Source organism: Fundulus heteroclitus, unplaced genomic scaffold (genome assembly GCF_011125445.2).
Source record: "Fundulus heteroclitus isolate FHET01 unplaced genomic scaffold, MU-UCD_Fhet_4.1 scaffold_109, whole genome shotgun sequence".
Classification (NCBI taxonomy): domain Eukaryota; kingdom Metazoa; phylum Chordata; class Actinopteri; order Cyprinodontiformes; family Fundulidae; genus Fundulus; species Fundulus heteroclitus.
This window is the reverse complement of record NW_023396522.1, coordinates 2501-17996: the sequence shown is the minus strand read 5'-3', so window position 1 is coordinate 17996 and position 15496 is coordinate 2501. Positions and strand designations below refer to the sequence as shown.

Below are 15496 nucleotides of genomic sequence, written 5' to 3'. Positions count from 1 at the left end.
GCGGTTTTTGAATTTATGTTGCATCTTTTGTATTAGTGTTGACACCTCTGGGCCACCGTAAAGAACAGACTCAGGCTGGGCTCCTCCAAACCGCAAATGTCACCTTTAGCCAAAAGAAACATGTTGGTAAAAAAGCACATTAAACCTAAATCCGCCAGGCATTGAAATAACACTGGTTGTAATTGTTTAATAATTATGATTAAACAATGCTTTTCACAAATTTTTAAGACGATCTGGTAGCTACCTCGCTTACATCATTTCAAAAGCAACACATTGTTTTCATAAAAGGCTCCAAAATAACACTGGCAGTGTAAGGAGATATGAAACATCAGGTTTATTTATGGAATAACCCCAAATTATGACTAGTTAAAATACTAATCTCTACACATGATCAACTTGTCATTTAAAATGAAGACCAGCAAGCAGAAGACCCGGTGGTACCAATTGTATGGCATCTCCACTTCTGTCAGTCTGCTCCAGGGCAGCTGTGGCTGCAACAAAGCTCACCACTGTCAGTGTGTGAATGACTGGAGTGTGAAGTGCTTTGGCGTCTTGATAAAGCCCTAACAAGTACAGGTCATTTACCATTTAATAAAATATAAAATTTTGGCATGAAAAAAAAACACCACATAAAGAAAAAAATGAGCTTTAAAACTAATTTTGAGGTTTAAGAGTATAATGGTTCATTTTATTACTGATAAACTGTTACATTTTGTGAAGTGTATTACAATTACACAGAAATACAAGACATAAGACACTCTCAGATTAAGATGGCGTACAGAAAATGTGCATAACAATAAGAAAACATATTTAACAACTTTCACAATAGAAGTTGTCCTGTTCATGAACATCATATTCTTCAAAAATGGTTACTTTATTTGTGCATAAATTACAAGCAAAAAAAAAAAAAAAACATCAGTAATATTTCCCAGAATGTAATTCAGTAACTAAAGCTTTCATGGAACAATTTCCATTAGCAGGTGTCTGTTTTTGTTGATAATTTAATGAACATCCCAAGTAAGCACAGGGTTGAGTGATTGATCTGAGCATTGACTAAAGTAGGAACTTAGATGTCTAGCTGTTTCTCTTGGTGTGTATCAGTAGGTCTCGCTGCAGGTTGATTTCTAGACTCCCAACAGTTTTACTCCCCGGAGGGTCGGTCACCAGGGTCAGTTTGTTAAACACTCCTCGACCAAAATAATCAGCCACCACAGAGAAACCGTCATTGGAGCTTCGGAGCTTAAAAAAAGATTTTAGAACAGGTACAGATGACACCCCAAAATACAGAAGATTAAAATTTATAGTAAAACACGCTATATTACCAAAAGTATTCGCTCACCTGCCTTGACTTGCATATAAACTTAAGGGACAACCCCTTCTTAATCAATCGGGTTCAATATAATGGTCTGCCCATTGCAACTTTAACAGCTTCAACTCTTCAAGGAATGCTGCTCATAAGGTTCTGGAGTCTTTATGAGAATTTTCAACCATTCCAAGAAGCACATTTGTGAGGCCAGAAACTGATGTTGGATGAGAAGAGCTGGCTCTCAGTCTCCACTCTAATTCATCCCAAAGGTGTTCTATTGGGTTGAGGTCCGGACTCTGTACAAACCAGTCAAGGTCATCCACGCCACACTCTCTCAACCATGTCTTTATAGACGTTGCTATTGAGCTGGTGCACAGTGATGTTGAAATAGGAAGAGATTTGCGAAGATTGTTTTGATTGCTGAAGCATTGTTTCATTGGAGCTAAGGGGCCCAAGCCCAGCTCCTGAAAAACACCCCCACACCAGAACCCAGCCTCCACCAAACTTTACACTTTGTGCAATACAGTCAGACAAGTACTGGTCTCCTGGCAACCGCTAAACCTGCTCGTCCACGGAGAAGCATCATTTTTCCATCCAGAGAACACGCCTCCACCGCTCTAAAGTTCAGCAGCGGAGTGCTCTACACGACTACATCCAATATTTTGCACTGCACTTGGTGATGTATGGCTTGGATGCAACTGTTTGGCCATAAATAGTTGTTCACGAACAGAGCATAGAGAGCTCTCTGCACTCTGTTCTTGAACTAGTTTGAAGGCCACATAAAGTTTGGAGGTCTGTAGTGACTACGCAGAAAGTATGCAACCACTACACAACTCAGCATTCGCTGTCCCCACAGCATCAGTTTATCTGGCCTGACACTTGGTGGCTCAGTTGCGTCGCTGCCAATCACTTCCACTTTGTTATAATATCACTGACAGCTGACAGAGGAATATTCATGACTGGACTTGTTGCACTGGTGGCATTCTATCACAGAACCATGCAGGGTTTCTCTGAGCTCCCAAGATCGACAAATTTTTCACAAATGTTTGTGGAAACGGTCTGAATGTGTAGTTGCCAGATTTTATACACATGTGGCGATGGAAGTGATTGGCATACCTGACTTTGATTATTTGGATGGGTGAGTGAATACTTTTGGCATTATAAATGTATATTGTTACCTGTCGATTGAAGTGGTCATGGAGATCACGCTTCTGGTCCTGAGCGCGCAGCAAATCCATGACTTTGCGGTTTTCTGTGGTGCACGTTGGACACTCGGCATCGCTCTCTGCATAGCTTTCAAAACAGTGTTGGTGAAAGGAGTGGCTGCACAGGAAATGTACAGATGGAAGCTCCAAGGGGCTGTTGCACATGTTGCATTTAGTCTTCTGGAATATCTTGGCACTGTGTGGAAACACTTCTGTCATTTCTGTCTGTCAAAGATAAGTTGAAAGCTCTGTGAGTGAGTCATGTTTCTTAATTTAACTCACCTCGCTTTCAGCTCCTGGATTTCAGAGCGAAGATGAGCAGTTTCCTCACGGTACTGGCAAATTTTACGTTCATCATCATCAATTTGTTGGCTCTCTCTCTGCAGCTCATTGATGAGGTAGTCTTTGATAACTGACAGAGTGGCCGTTGAGTTGTGTGCAAGCGTCTGCACAACTGATAGGACAAAAATGAGTAATTTATGGCTGTGGATCAACCCCCATAAAGACACAGCCACATTCCCCACAAATATATCATGATAATAAGTCTGGGATAGTCAGGAAGTTTCTTAAGCACAAACAAATTCCAACTTGCTCAGGTTGTGCTCTGCAGCTATTGTCCAAGTATTATACCTGAATTTATTAGTATGGAATCCAAAGGCAAATAAAAACAACAACTTTGCCAGTTAAAGACAGTTTCTAGCCTAAACACAACATAAAACTCACCGAACTAAAAAACAGCCCAAGTCTCAAACGTTAAAAGCATAGAGCTATTAGCCTTTAATAAAGAACTCGCCATTAGCACGCAACTGCTTAAATAGGGCACCCCTTAAATGACATTAAATTACTAAATTTAGATACTTGCGTTGTGGCCATCTTGTGGTCGTATAGAGCGGCAACACTCAACAGGTTTACTTGTATGAGTCAAATAATGAACAGATCTGTCCTGAATATCGCCTAAACAGACGACAATATGGCAACAACAAAACATTGCTGCTTTGGTATCTGCTTAAGTGACTAGCGATATGGTGATCATGAGCATATGAAGGGAGTTTTTTTCCCATTGATTTTCCAAAACCCCAAAGGATTGCAGAGAAACATTAGTGTTGGATACAAGCTTGTAACCGAGAGGACTTTACCTGGAATCTGACCAAAGACACCTAAATGTGGTCTCCACATTTCCTCGATCATAAGGAGCCAACACTTGAACCTCCAGACCTGAAACCAGCAACTGCAGCATCTGTGCAGGTAGGCTACGTTTATTTGGCTTTTTCACAGCGGCATTAAAACATGCAATCCATGAGGGGTGTTCATGTGAGCTTCAGTGTTGCAGTCGGCTCATTTTAAGCGACTTTAGGCTTGTTTTTCTCTAAAGTCACTTGTAACTTGTGTGATCCGGCGGTTGCAGTTTCTTGGAGTTGTTTTTGAATGTGCAGTTGCTTTTTTGTGCTTCGCTTTTTCCAGACAGAACGCCCTTATCGCGCCACGCAGCAAGAAAGTGGGGCTCAAGCCCCTCCCCAGCAACAACTATTTTACGAGAAGTAAAAGTCCTAGTGTGTATAAATACCAGCTAAATACATGCATTTGTGATAATTAGGAGTGGCTGTGGTGGTTATATTGCTAGCCTTTCGCTTCTTTTCATGGATCAAGTTGATTGTTTCTCTCACAGTGATCGTGTGTGTCTGCGGAGGGATGTGTGTGTGTGTGTGTGTGTGTGTGTGTGTGAGTGAGAAAGAGAGAGTGAAGGTGAGACGGGATCTGAGCGATACAGCGGGAGGATGTTGATGTTTTTAAGTCTTTTCTTCTGCAATAAGACCGATTATTTAACACGACCTATAATAATACATATATATATATTTTGTTAGAATTAGCTGCAATTATACGTGGATTCAGCAGGTTTCTTCTTCGCGTAGTATCTGTTGTGAGAGGACAGCCTCTCGTACCTTTCTACTAATACTGCTTTCTTTCCGCTCATTTTGAGCCCTCTATATTTCAACCAACATTTCAGCTGTTCTGTGCTGGGTTTCCCGATTAAAGACGGTTGAAATTAAGCTCCTGGGACGATGTCATCTTCCAAAATTATTAGAATTGTAGTTGTTGCCATTGTAATTTGCACTCTTCCGGTACAACCAGCCTAGAAACTGGACTGTCTCGGGAAAAATGTGACGTCATTTGAGAAATACCCTATTAGATATACATAAGTTGTTTATTTCATTTAAAATAAAATGTATTTATTTCTCTCAGATTATAGATCAAGCAAAAATTTCTTTTCCACACAAAGCAATGAAATGTTTTTGAGTTTATCAGCAAAACTCTTAACCCCATTTACAGCGTTTACAATTTACAAACCAGTTGAATTTCAGTGACCCTTGAGAAACCATTGACTAATAATCATTTATGATTTCAGGTTTGCCAGATTCTACACATTTGAAAATAAACAAACTAACTGGTCTCTCTAAATTGTCCTTAGATGTAAGTGTGTGCGTGAATGGTTGTTTGTCCTGTCTGTCTATGTGTTGCCCTGCGACAGACTGGCGACCTGTCCAGGGTGTACCCCGCCTCTTGCCCATTAAACTCCTGGAGATAGGCACCAGCACCCCTCGCGACCCCATGAGGGATAAAGCGAGTAAGAAAATGGATGGATGAATGGATAAAAATAGTGCAGAGATGGCATTTTATTAAAATGCTACAAAATGACAACTACTCGTTTCCTACGAGGACTTCTAAAAACCAACTAAATGTTGAGAAAAGCAGCCCAAATATTAACAACCCACCCAAAGCTATTTCATTCAGCCAAACATGTTGAAAAGAAGCCTGTCCAATCTGGCAACAATGGTCATAGACTGATGTCAGACTTATCTTGATTCGCCGTTGGGAGATTGAAAATGTTAAAGAAATTGTGTTATCCCATCTTGAGAATGCAACACTTCAATAAACTTAACCCACGAAAAGTTTTCCATTAAAGTTTGAGAAGGATCATGTCTTTTTGTCCTTTTGGAATACACTGTAGTTTGAAATAAGACATCAACCAGCTCACCAAGTAATGGAGGCATAAGGTTCTTCTGGTCAATGTGATGCAGGACCTCACTGATATAGGCCTTGCAGTCCTCCTCTTTTCTGGCAAAGTATCCAAGAGCTTGCTCCCAAAGGCAACCTTCCTGGTCTCCGTAACGCTTGCAGGCATCTACTACCTTTCCATACTCCTCATTCTGCATGTGATAATGCATAATTTGCTGGTACCTGCACATACACATAAATCATGAAGTTATCAAAATAAAACCCAATTAAGGCAATCTTTATAACTGTTCATTCTTCGGGTCATAAGGGAGTAATGAAACATATTGTTGTGCCATCAAACCATGAGGAATAATCAGACTGAGTTGTAACCAAAGAAATCTGAGGCTGCCTCTGACAGCAGGGGGTCTTATTGTATAAAGGCTTGCTGCCCACAGACAATCAATTTTCCCGTTGCTATGTTGGAGCAACATTGGGGAGCACACTCTCATCATCCTCTGAAGAGCAGAAGACCCGACTGGGTTCGGAAAACTGCCGGCTGGATCGCAGCTAAGTCTGCAGTTTAACTTCTCCGTAACCAGATGGGGGAGTTATACCGAAACCAGTCTTGTGATCTTTTCTTTCAGCTGTTGCAGGAAACCTGACTTGAGTGTGGAGCAGTCTCCCTTTCTGCGCCCAGGCCAAGCTGAGAGGAAAAGCTGATCTGAAATCGCCCGCTGCAATCGGCTCAAAGAGTCATGAGAGCAGTTACCCCAGGGAAGCCGAGTGGAGGCCCCGGAGCCTTCTAACAGCCACATTTTGGCTAGCCGCAGAGCCGCATGCTAGCCTTCACCCAACCAGCCTTCATCCTACCTGCTTCAACTGCTTCCAACTGGATGCCCATTAAACATTAAATAACTTTAAACAGTGTGCACAACAATATACATTACAAATATATAAATGCTTAGATTCAGTAAATGAACCTGTCAAACAAAAATAATGTAAAATTTTCATTAGATCACCATGACAAACCTATACCTATACTATACTGTTACTAGGTGCAGTTTCACATTTACATTAAAAAAGGTTTAAATATTTCTTCTGGCAGATGCCAACTGCACTGAAGAAGGGCAGGTTACCAAAGTCATACATAAGGGTCAGATTAATGCACCAAGCAAATGACTCAGTCAAACACAGTAAGAATTTGTCAGAACTCGAACCCAGATTGATCAAACTTATCACTCTGATTCTGAAAAGGCAATAAATCTGAGACAAGACATGATGTCTACATAGCCACCGAATATGGGTGGGCCTAAGCCATTCCCAACATTTTACATAAAGAAAACATTTATGTTCCTCGACCTCAGCACCATGAAGAGTAAGTTAAGGGTGAACAATAAGTTTTTGGTCAGTAAACATATTCAGGGTGTGAAAATCTACTTTCAGAAATTTGCTAAAGCAGACAAGTCCAAAACATTTGTGTTATGGTTTCAGATTGCCTAACCTTTCACCCAACACAGGTAGGTAACTTGGATTTGGATAAGTGGGTTCTGTGAACAACCTTTAAGTTTAAGAATGGTGGCAACAAAAATTTGGAACATGATAAAAGATGAGTATAAATTAAATGACAAGTTACAAATAATTCAATGGTGTGCTTATGGTCCGGAATTTAGGGCTAACGTAATAGATAAAGGATTTAAAACGTGGATTTTGAAAGGGATAACGACATTATTCTCTTACAGAAAAGGGACAATTTAAAAGCTTTGATAAGTTGAAGTAAGATCATAACCTGGACTGAACTGAATTTTTTAGGATCCTCAAGGTACGTAGCCGCTTTGCACATAGACCTCAATGACCCCATATCAAAAATCTTTATTGATGCTTATCAAGGAAAATCAAACAAGGGTGTCATCTCCAGAATTTATAAAGGCCTAATGTCTTTGTTAGGAAAAAGTGTGAGAGTGAGGGTAATCTATTAATATCTGAGGACGATTGGCTTGACATATGCCAATCCCAGTGGAAATGCACCAGCTCTCATTCATGGCGAGAGTTTGGTTGAAAGTGTATGATCTGTTTCTTTCTTACACCAAAACAAGACACATTTTACTGGAGGGGAAGCTGTGTGTTGGAGGCAATGCGGACACCAGGAAGCCAATCATTGGCATCTTTTGAGAATGCCCAGTGGTTAAACCCTTTTGGGCAGAGCTCCATTAAGTATTAAGTGGTCTATTTAATACCAACCTACCTATGCAGTTTTCAACATTATTTTTTAGGAAATTTTGATTTACAGGTCAGGAAAGCTGATGAATACTTATTTGATATTTTGATAACCGCTGGTAAAAAAGCACTCACAAGACATTGGTCCGCCCCTGACCCACCCACAATACAGTAGTGGATAAGTATTGTAAATGACATTTACCTTATGGAAGGCATCACCTCCCCCCCGAGTCTAAAAAAACATACTCACTAAGAGGTGGGCCAAGTGGGTTAAATATGCTGGCCTTGAACAGACAGAAGTATGGAATGGAATGCTGATATTTATTTTATTTGAATGTTTTGTTGTACCTAAGAATTTATGTATTAATGTATCTCTCATACTTTACTTCAACACTGCTTTGTTGACATTTAATTAATTTTATTGCTTGCTTTTTCATGTAGGTCTATCTTTCCCAGTTTGTTCAAAGATGTTAGATGTAATTTATTTAAATTTGTATAAACTTGTACATACAAAAAAATAATTGTGAGTGGCAGTAATAACGTTGTTCGTTCCCTGAAAGTAACTACCACTGTATTGTAATGCTTCCACAAAAGAAAATAGAAAAAAGAAAACAAAAAGAAAAAAAAGAATGGTGGCAACAACAAACTGACCAATGTATTGATAACAGCTGCAGGAGAATGATCAAACTGTAAATGATTGACCAAATACCAAAGGAATTGAAAAGTCGTAATAAAAACTTAAACTGATAACAAAAAGAGGAGTGATTGGTTACATTGAAATACCACAGCTGCCTGTCTGTTCTGGCCGGAGAACTGGTGGCTGAACAGCTGGAGCCCTGGACCTCAGGACTAACTTACAGTAAAATACTTACAGTTTGCCTTTCTCATACAGGTAAAGGACTCCTTCTTTAAAGTTGTGCATCTGGCAAAGAACCAAGGCTTTATCAAACACTGTGTTGTCACTTCTGAGCAGTGACAGGGCTTCTCCCTGCCGGATCATTTTTTTCTGTTAAATATATGTGCATCAGAAAATAAAATTAGCATTAAAAAACAAAGTTTTAAAAGCAAGTAGATATTTATGGAAAATTAAGCTCATTTGTTGGTTTGGCTCTAACCTTGGGGTCTTGCTCGTGTGCCCAGTCTTGCAGTCGCAGCTCCAGCAGAGTGTCGTACACACCCTGGGATGAACGGGGGTCCACCTCAATCATGTGCTCCAGGAAGGCTTTCAGCTCCCAAGGGTTATTGGCGAAAATCGGGATAAATTCTTCAGAACTGACCTTGAATAAAAATAAATAAATAAAAAAAACACAAAACTAACATGTGAGAGTAGTACTGTTATCAGAGACTAATCGAGCTGGAGACACAAAATAACACCATCTGACCTTATTAAGCAGACTACTGTCTAGACAGACTTTCTCTACAGAGTCTCCACTGGGCTGATAATTGGTGCATAAGCGCTTCAGGAGCAATGTGGTACCCTCAGGAACATGGTGCATGAGCGTCTTGCCATAACGCTTCATGTTTCTTTCAGTTTGTTCAAAAGGTAGACGCCCAATGTAGCGCAGACCTTCCTGATAGTTCTGCAGTTGGAAAAGAAAAATGATGATTGAGTTAGTGTTGATTGTTAATTGTTTAAAGAGTCAATTACAGCCAGGAAACTGCTTAGCCGTAATTGCATAGATTTAGATGCCATAAAAAGGGACCATAATAAACAACTTCATCATGTACCTAAGGAAATGGTAACGTGACAGAAACTGAATTACTCTCTATGGACACATAGATGAGTTTCTGTGTCATGTATCAAGATTTCCAAGGTTCTGTAGCTTCCGCTTACAAAAGTCTCATTTGGTGTCACATAACAAAAATGTGTTTTGAATCAATTCATCCATATTTTATTCACTCATCATCCGGCTTCTTAAAGACAACCTTCCCATTTAGAAATATCTAACTTTTTTTTAAATTGCCCTTCTCTCAAATCAAACCAGAATTCAGAGTGAGAGGGTGTAGGTTTGTGGAAGCTCAACAGGTTGCTCATGGAACTGCAGCTTTGGAAAAATGAAAAAACTTTTACAAGGCTGCCACAAAACTAGCATACACTGGTGCTGATTGAGCTGAACCATCAGCATCAGGTCATTCTCACAAACGCTTCACCTTCAGGTCTTCCAGTTGGATTTTTAGGTACCACTCATGATGCTGGTGCCGTTCAGCCAGGAACACAGCGTGACTGTGGTACCCAGCTTGACGAAGAACCTTGATAGCAATCTCAACGTCAAAATGGACCTCACTCTCACTGCTCTGTGAAAACACAAACACACAAGGATCACAATCAGCTCTACTCTAAAAGGCATCTATTTACAACAAAAGTCAGACAATAAAGTCATAATGAAACAGAAGTCAGATATCCCATTACTCTATTTTTGTCCTATTGCTATTAAATTCCCACAAGGCACCTTGATGAACTCTTCCAGCTTGGAGCTGTCCTTCAGCTTGGTGTAACAGTTAAGCAGGAGAGTGGTGTGGTCTGCGTTGGCCAGGGACTGTCGATGAAGAGCCTGCAGATATGCTGTGAGGTTGTGGATCCTCTGTGCATCCAGAAATTTTCTAATGACATACGAAGGCTCCAGTTTTCCGATGGTACTGAGTGGAAAGAGTAGAACAAAAACAGTGAAAACATTAATTGAAAGCTTTGCATATATTGACCACAAAATCATCATGGAACTCGTTTGTCTAAAACACTTATTACTAGAATTATAACTTTTCACAATTTCCCCAATGTGCTCGTGGCATAGAGACAGCTGATCAGCACAATGCTTCAGGGTGGATGGAGAGACAGAGTCTGGCCCAGCAGCTTTCTGGGGGTTCTGTCTTCTGAAGAGTTTGTTAACATATCTTTTGTGTATGGAAAGAGTTGTCACTGAGGAGGAGGTGGAGGTGATCTGTTGGGTGGTGTCGTGGGGGGTGATTGCAGGACTGTCCCTTTGTCTGTCGAAACGACAGTAGAAGTTGTTCAGGTCGTTTGCTAACTGTTGGTCGTTCATGGAGTGAGGGGCTTTAGGATTGTAATTTGTTATCTGCCTAAGCCCTTTCCAGACAGAAGCAGTGTCGTTGGCTGAAAACTGTTTTTTCAGCTTCTCAGAGTACAGTCGGTTGGCGTCTTTCAGCACCCTACTAAACTTGTATTTTGCATCTCTGAATCTGCATTTATCCCCACTTCTGAAGGCAAATTATTTGTCCAACCTTAGCCTTCTGAGTTTGGCTGTGACCCAGGGTTTATCATTGTTGTAACTCACCCTGGTTCTTGATGGAACGCAACAGTCCTCACAGAAGCTGATATATGATGTCACAGCCTCTGTGAACTCATCCAGACTGGTGTTAGCAGCCCTGAAAACATCCCAGTCAGTAGAATCCAAGCACGCGTGAAGATCCTCCACAGCCCCACTGGACCACTTCTTTGATGTCCTCACTACAGGTTTGCAGAGCTTTAGTTTCTGCCTGTAAGCAGGAATCAGGTGAACCATGACGTGGTCAGACTGGCCCAGTGCAGCGCGGGGGCGGCGTGATAAGCATCTCTGATTGTGGTGTAACAGTGATCCAGAATGCTCTCCTCTCTGGTCGGGCATTTAATAAACTGTTTATATTTAGGAAGTTCATGGGTGAGGTTTCCTTTGTTAAAGTCACCAAGGACAATAACTAAGGAGTCCGGATTTCTCTGCTCTACATTCAGTATCTGGTCTGCGAGCGTGCGCTATGCGACCTGCAAGTTTGCATGCGGCGTGATGTAAACACAGACTAGAATGAATGAAACAAACTTGCGGGGTGAATAAAAAGGCTTACAGTTTATGATGAAGGATTCCAGGTCAGGAGAACAGTGATGCTGGATCACTGACACATCGATGCTTCTGACACAAGAGTTGGGGCTGTTCTGTCCCAGCAGGCTGATAGAGATCAGAAACTCCACCCCTGTGCTTTCCTTTCCTGGCGGCTGTCTCCAGCTGAGCGTAATTATGATGTAGGAGATCGGGAGTTACTGGCCATTAAATTAGCCTTAGTAGAATGGCGGAGGGGTCCAAGCAGCCCAATGTTATCTGGACCGTTCATAAGAATCATAAGAATCTCGCCTACCTGCAGTCCATCCGACGTCTGAATCCCCGACAAGCGCGCTGGTCCCTTTTTTTTTTTCACGGTTCAACCTGTCCATAACTTACCGCCCTGGTTCCAGAAACGTCAAACCTGACGCCCTATCCAGACTGTATGCCCCCATGGAACACGAAAAGGAACCAGCACCCATCCTACCTCCCACTTGTACCTTTGGAGCTCTCCGTTGGGACTTGGAAGACCGTATAAACCAGGGCTTACAGCTGGATCCAGACCCTGGTACCGGGCCAGCCTGACTAACCTATGTCCCCAGATTCGTTCGTCCTGATGTTTTGCACTGGTGCCATGACTCGAAGTTTTCGGCTCATCCAGGGAACTATAGAACCCAGTCCCAGGTGTCTCGTCGTTTTTGGTGGCCCTCGTGGAGTAAAGACATCCGTGCCTGTCCTGTCTGCGCCCAGAACAAACCCTCTAATCAACCTCCTACTGGACTTCTAAATCCACTCCCCATTCCCAAACGCCCCTGGTCTCACATCGCTCTGGACTTCATTACTGGACTCCCTTCCTCACAAGGCATGACAACTATACTGACAGTGGTCGACCGGTTTTCCAAGTCCTGCCACCTCATTGCCATCCATAAGCTGCCCAACGCCCTACAGACTGCCCAGCTACTCATTAAACATGTTTTCAAACTCCACGGTATCCTTTCTGACATCCTTTCTGACCGGGGCCCCAAGTTCGTCTCTCAGGTGTGGAGACACTTCTGTTCTGCTCTCGGTGCCCGTCACACTCTCACCTCCGGTTATCATCCACAAACTAACGGCTAGACTGAACGGATGAATCAACAACTCGAAACTACCCTCCGTTGTCTCACTTCTTCATCCCCCTCTGACTGGAATAGGTTTTTGCCATGGGTCGAGTATGCTCTAAACTCTCACATCTCCTATGCCACCGGACTCTCTCCTTTTGAAATAGCCTTAGGCTATCAGCCTAAGGCTATTTCTCCTGCCGTCTAACGAGCTCCATATACCAGTTAATTCAGTCCACCAGTACATCCTCCGTTGCCAAGAAACCTGGAAATCAACTGTCTGAGCTCTTCACCACACCGCAGAGCAGAACAGGAGGTTTGCTGACTGGCATGGAGTTCCTGCCCCCCAATACCGCCTTGGTCAGAAGGTTTGGTTATCATCCAGAGACGTACTTACGAACCCATCTGCCAAGAAACTAGCTTCCCGATTCACAGGTTCGTACGAAATAGAAAGAGTCATCAGTCCATCATCTGTCCGTCTCCGCCTGCCACCACATTCCCGTGTCCACCCAACTTTTCATGTCTCCCAAGTCAAGCCTGTATTATCCAGCTAACTGTTATTTCGCTGGATAATACGGTTATTTCCATGTTAACACCATGAGGCTTGAAGTTTACACAAGTGGCTTCATGACACCTTGAATGTAGCTCATGTGGATTTGATTTAAAATTGGCTTTGTTCTTAATCATTTCTGTATAGTAAAATAATCTATAGAGCTACGTAAAAATACTACCCATGATTCTGCCCCATATTTGTATGACAGTAAGGGGAGTACCAGCACTTTTCCACTTAAAGCACAGGTGATAGTAAAAGAGACCCTCGAGTCCTTACTGTAAGAAAAGCAGCAAATGGTTCTGCTGTGGAATAATGAATTACCGAATGTACTGCTGGATGGCCCCATCATGATCTCCCTTCAGGTACAGATGATCACCGTATTGTCGAAAGATCTCTGACAGTCCGTCACTGTCCAGGTGCTGGCTCTTAGCCAGGTTTATGGCCATGACAAACAGGTTCTTCTTGAACAGCATCTTAACAAACGAGAAACATGACTGTGAAAACAGAACACGGTACTTCCTAAACTTCTTGAAAGGAGTTGGAACTCGGACTTTCCAGATGACACGCTTTGAGCTAACCTCCAGTTTTGTCTGTGTGTCTTTCTCTTGCAGAACAAACATTTTTCCATCTCGGGTCAGAATGTAGAAGGAGCCCCACTCTGCCAACACATCAATTACATCATCGAACGAGGTGCTGTAGGCAATGAATTTGTTGTCCAGGTCATAGATGGTCAACACTTGCTTTTCTGACAGTGAACTCTCACTGCTGCCAAACCCTGTTCTGGGAATAAAAACAGACCATCAGCTGCTTCCTTTATGTACACCGTTTATTAATAACTGAAGTCTGATGTTAATCCAAAATATTACTCTGGAAAGCCAACCTCTGACAGCCCCCTGACACTTATAAACGTCCTGTAGTCATACATTAAGCAAAACTCAAACAATACAATAATACATATTCTTGCAAAGCACATGAAATCCTCTCTCTTGAAGTGTGTTGCTTGTTGACAAATCAACCACCAAGCCTGTAGCTGCTCACAGCTTGAAGGCGACCAGGACAGATTAGCTGTAATTTAGTGCTTACTGGTCAACAACTTTACGATTCTAGTTGCCCACACAGCACCACCACTAATCTATAGATGTATTAATTCCATCATGTCATATTTTCATGCAACTGAGAGACAATTACATATGATAAATTAATGAGATTGTTGTTCTTACTTGTTGGGTGACTTCACATCTCTGATCAGCAAGAACAAGTATCCCCGGTGCCAATGGGCTAGCAACTTGTCGCCATCAAAAGCAAAGCAGGGCCCTCGTTCGTCAGGCTGGTACAGGTACACACATTCATCCCCAGCCACAATGAACTGAGAATCCTGGGACGGATCGGCCAGGGATGAGCAACGCAGGGCGCAGCCATGGGTATCCAGCTCCACTTTAGGGTACTCCTTGTTAGATAGAGTGTAGCACTGAGCAACAGAAGAAGAAAATTTGTTGGATCAACTGGGAGATACATGATGCTTAAAAATACTGCGATGCTTTAGGGCAGTGGTCCTCAATTCTGGTCCTCGAGGGCCGGTGTCCTGCATCTTTTATGCGTTACTCTGCTTCAACCAACCTGAGCCAAATAATCAGGGGTAACGGTTATAAAACCTTGTGTGGAATTCATAGTTAACGTGTACGTACACCAAGAAAAAGAAACTGGCATACGGCAAATAATATTCTGATTTATAAAACCATGTGGAAGCAAAGAAGCATGCATTTTCGCTTTATAGCTTACAGGTGTACCTGAACGTTTGCGTGCCTGGTCAATGCAAAGCACCTCGTGAATTTTAATGTATGTTAAAATGGGCCATCATGGTGATCATGGTGACGTGGCAACCACAGGGAAAAAAACAAAGAAACTCAGGAAAAATGTCTAGGGGAGGGGCTTATTACACAATCAAAATTGAACATCTGTGGGGAATCATGATTCAATTTGGCTGTACCTCACTATTTTACCATCTATGTCGCTAACCCCCCCCCCCCCCCCCCCCCCCATCTCCAAAATGAGCATACGCCTGGGTCAGACCTGCCGTGAGGACAGCACATTTTCCCATAAATTTTTATTGTTATAGATCCTAACGTGGAAAGTGGCGTATGCCTGTTTCAGGCCCTATTTTGTGTGCATGCAAGCTTTATAAATGAGACCCCAGGTCATTAGCAGGACTCTACAAAACTTGACTGCAGACTGAGGAGCTAATTCAGCCATTTGACTCAGGTCATTTGACAGATCTAAAAGCTGCAGGACACCGGACCTTGAGGATCGGAATTAAGGAGCAC

At 42.2% G+C, this 15496-nt stretch overlaps 1 protein-coding gene across 1 annotated transcript in view; it reads right to left on the bottom strand.

Annotated features, from left to right (window-relative positions):
• Positions 1-658: 658 nt before the first annotated feature.
• Positions 659-15496, bottom strand: part of vps11 (VPS11 core subunit of CORVET and HOPS complexes) — a gene marked incomplete at its 5' end in the record, with an annotated part of 15520 nt that continues 682 nt past the window's right edge. The window contains 12 exon segments of the mRNA XM_012856925.3: positions 659-1239; positions 2485-2707; positions 2794-2965; positions 5546-5748; positions 8592-8725; positions 8835-8996; positions 9102-9299; positions 9871-10014; positions 10170-10356; positions 13497-13648; positions 13754-13955; positions 14396-14643. Of these exon segments, the coding sequence (XP_012712379.2) occupies positions 1075-1239; positions 2485-2707; positions 2794-2965; positions 5546-5748; positions 8592-8725; positions 8835-8996; positions 9102-9299; positions 9871-10014; positions 10170-10356; positions 13497-13648; positions 13754-13955; positions 14396-14643 (2190 nt within the window).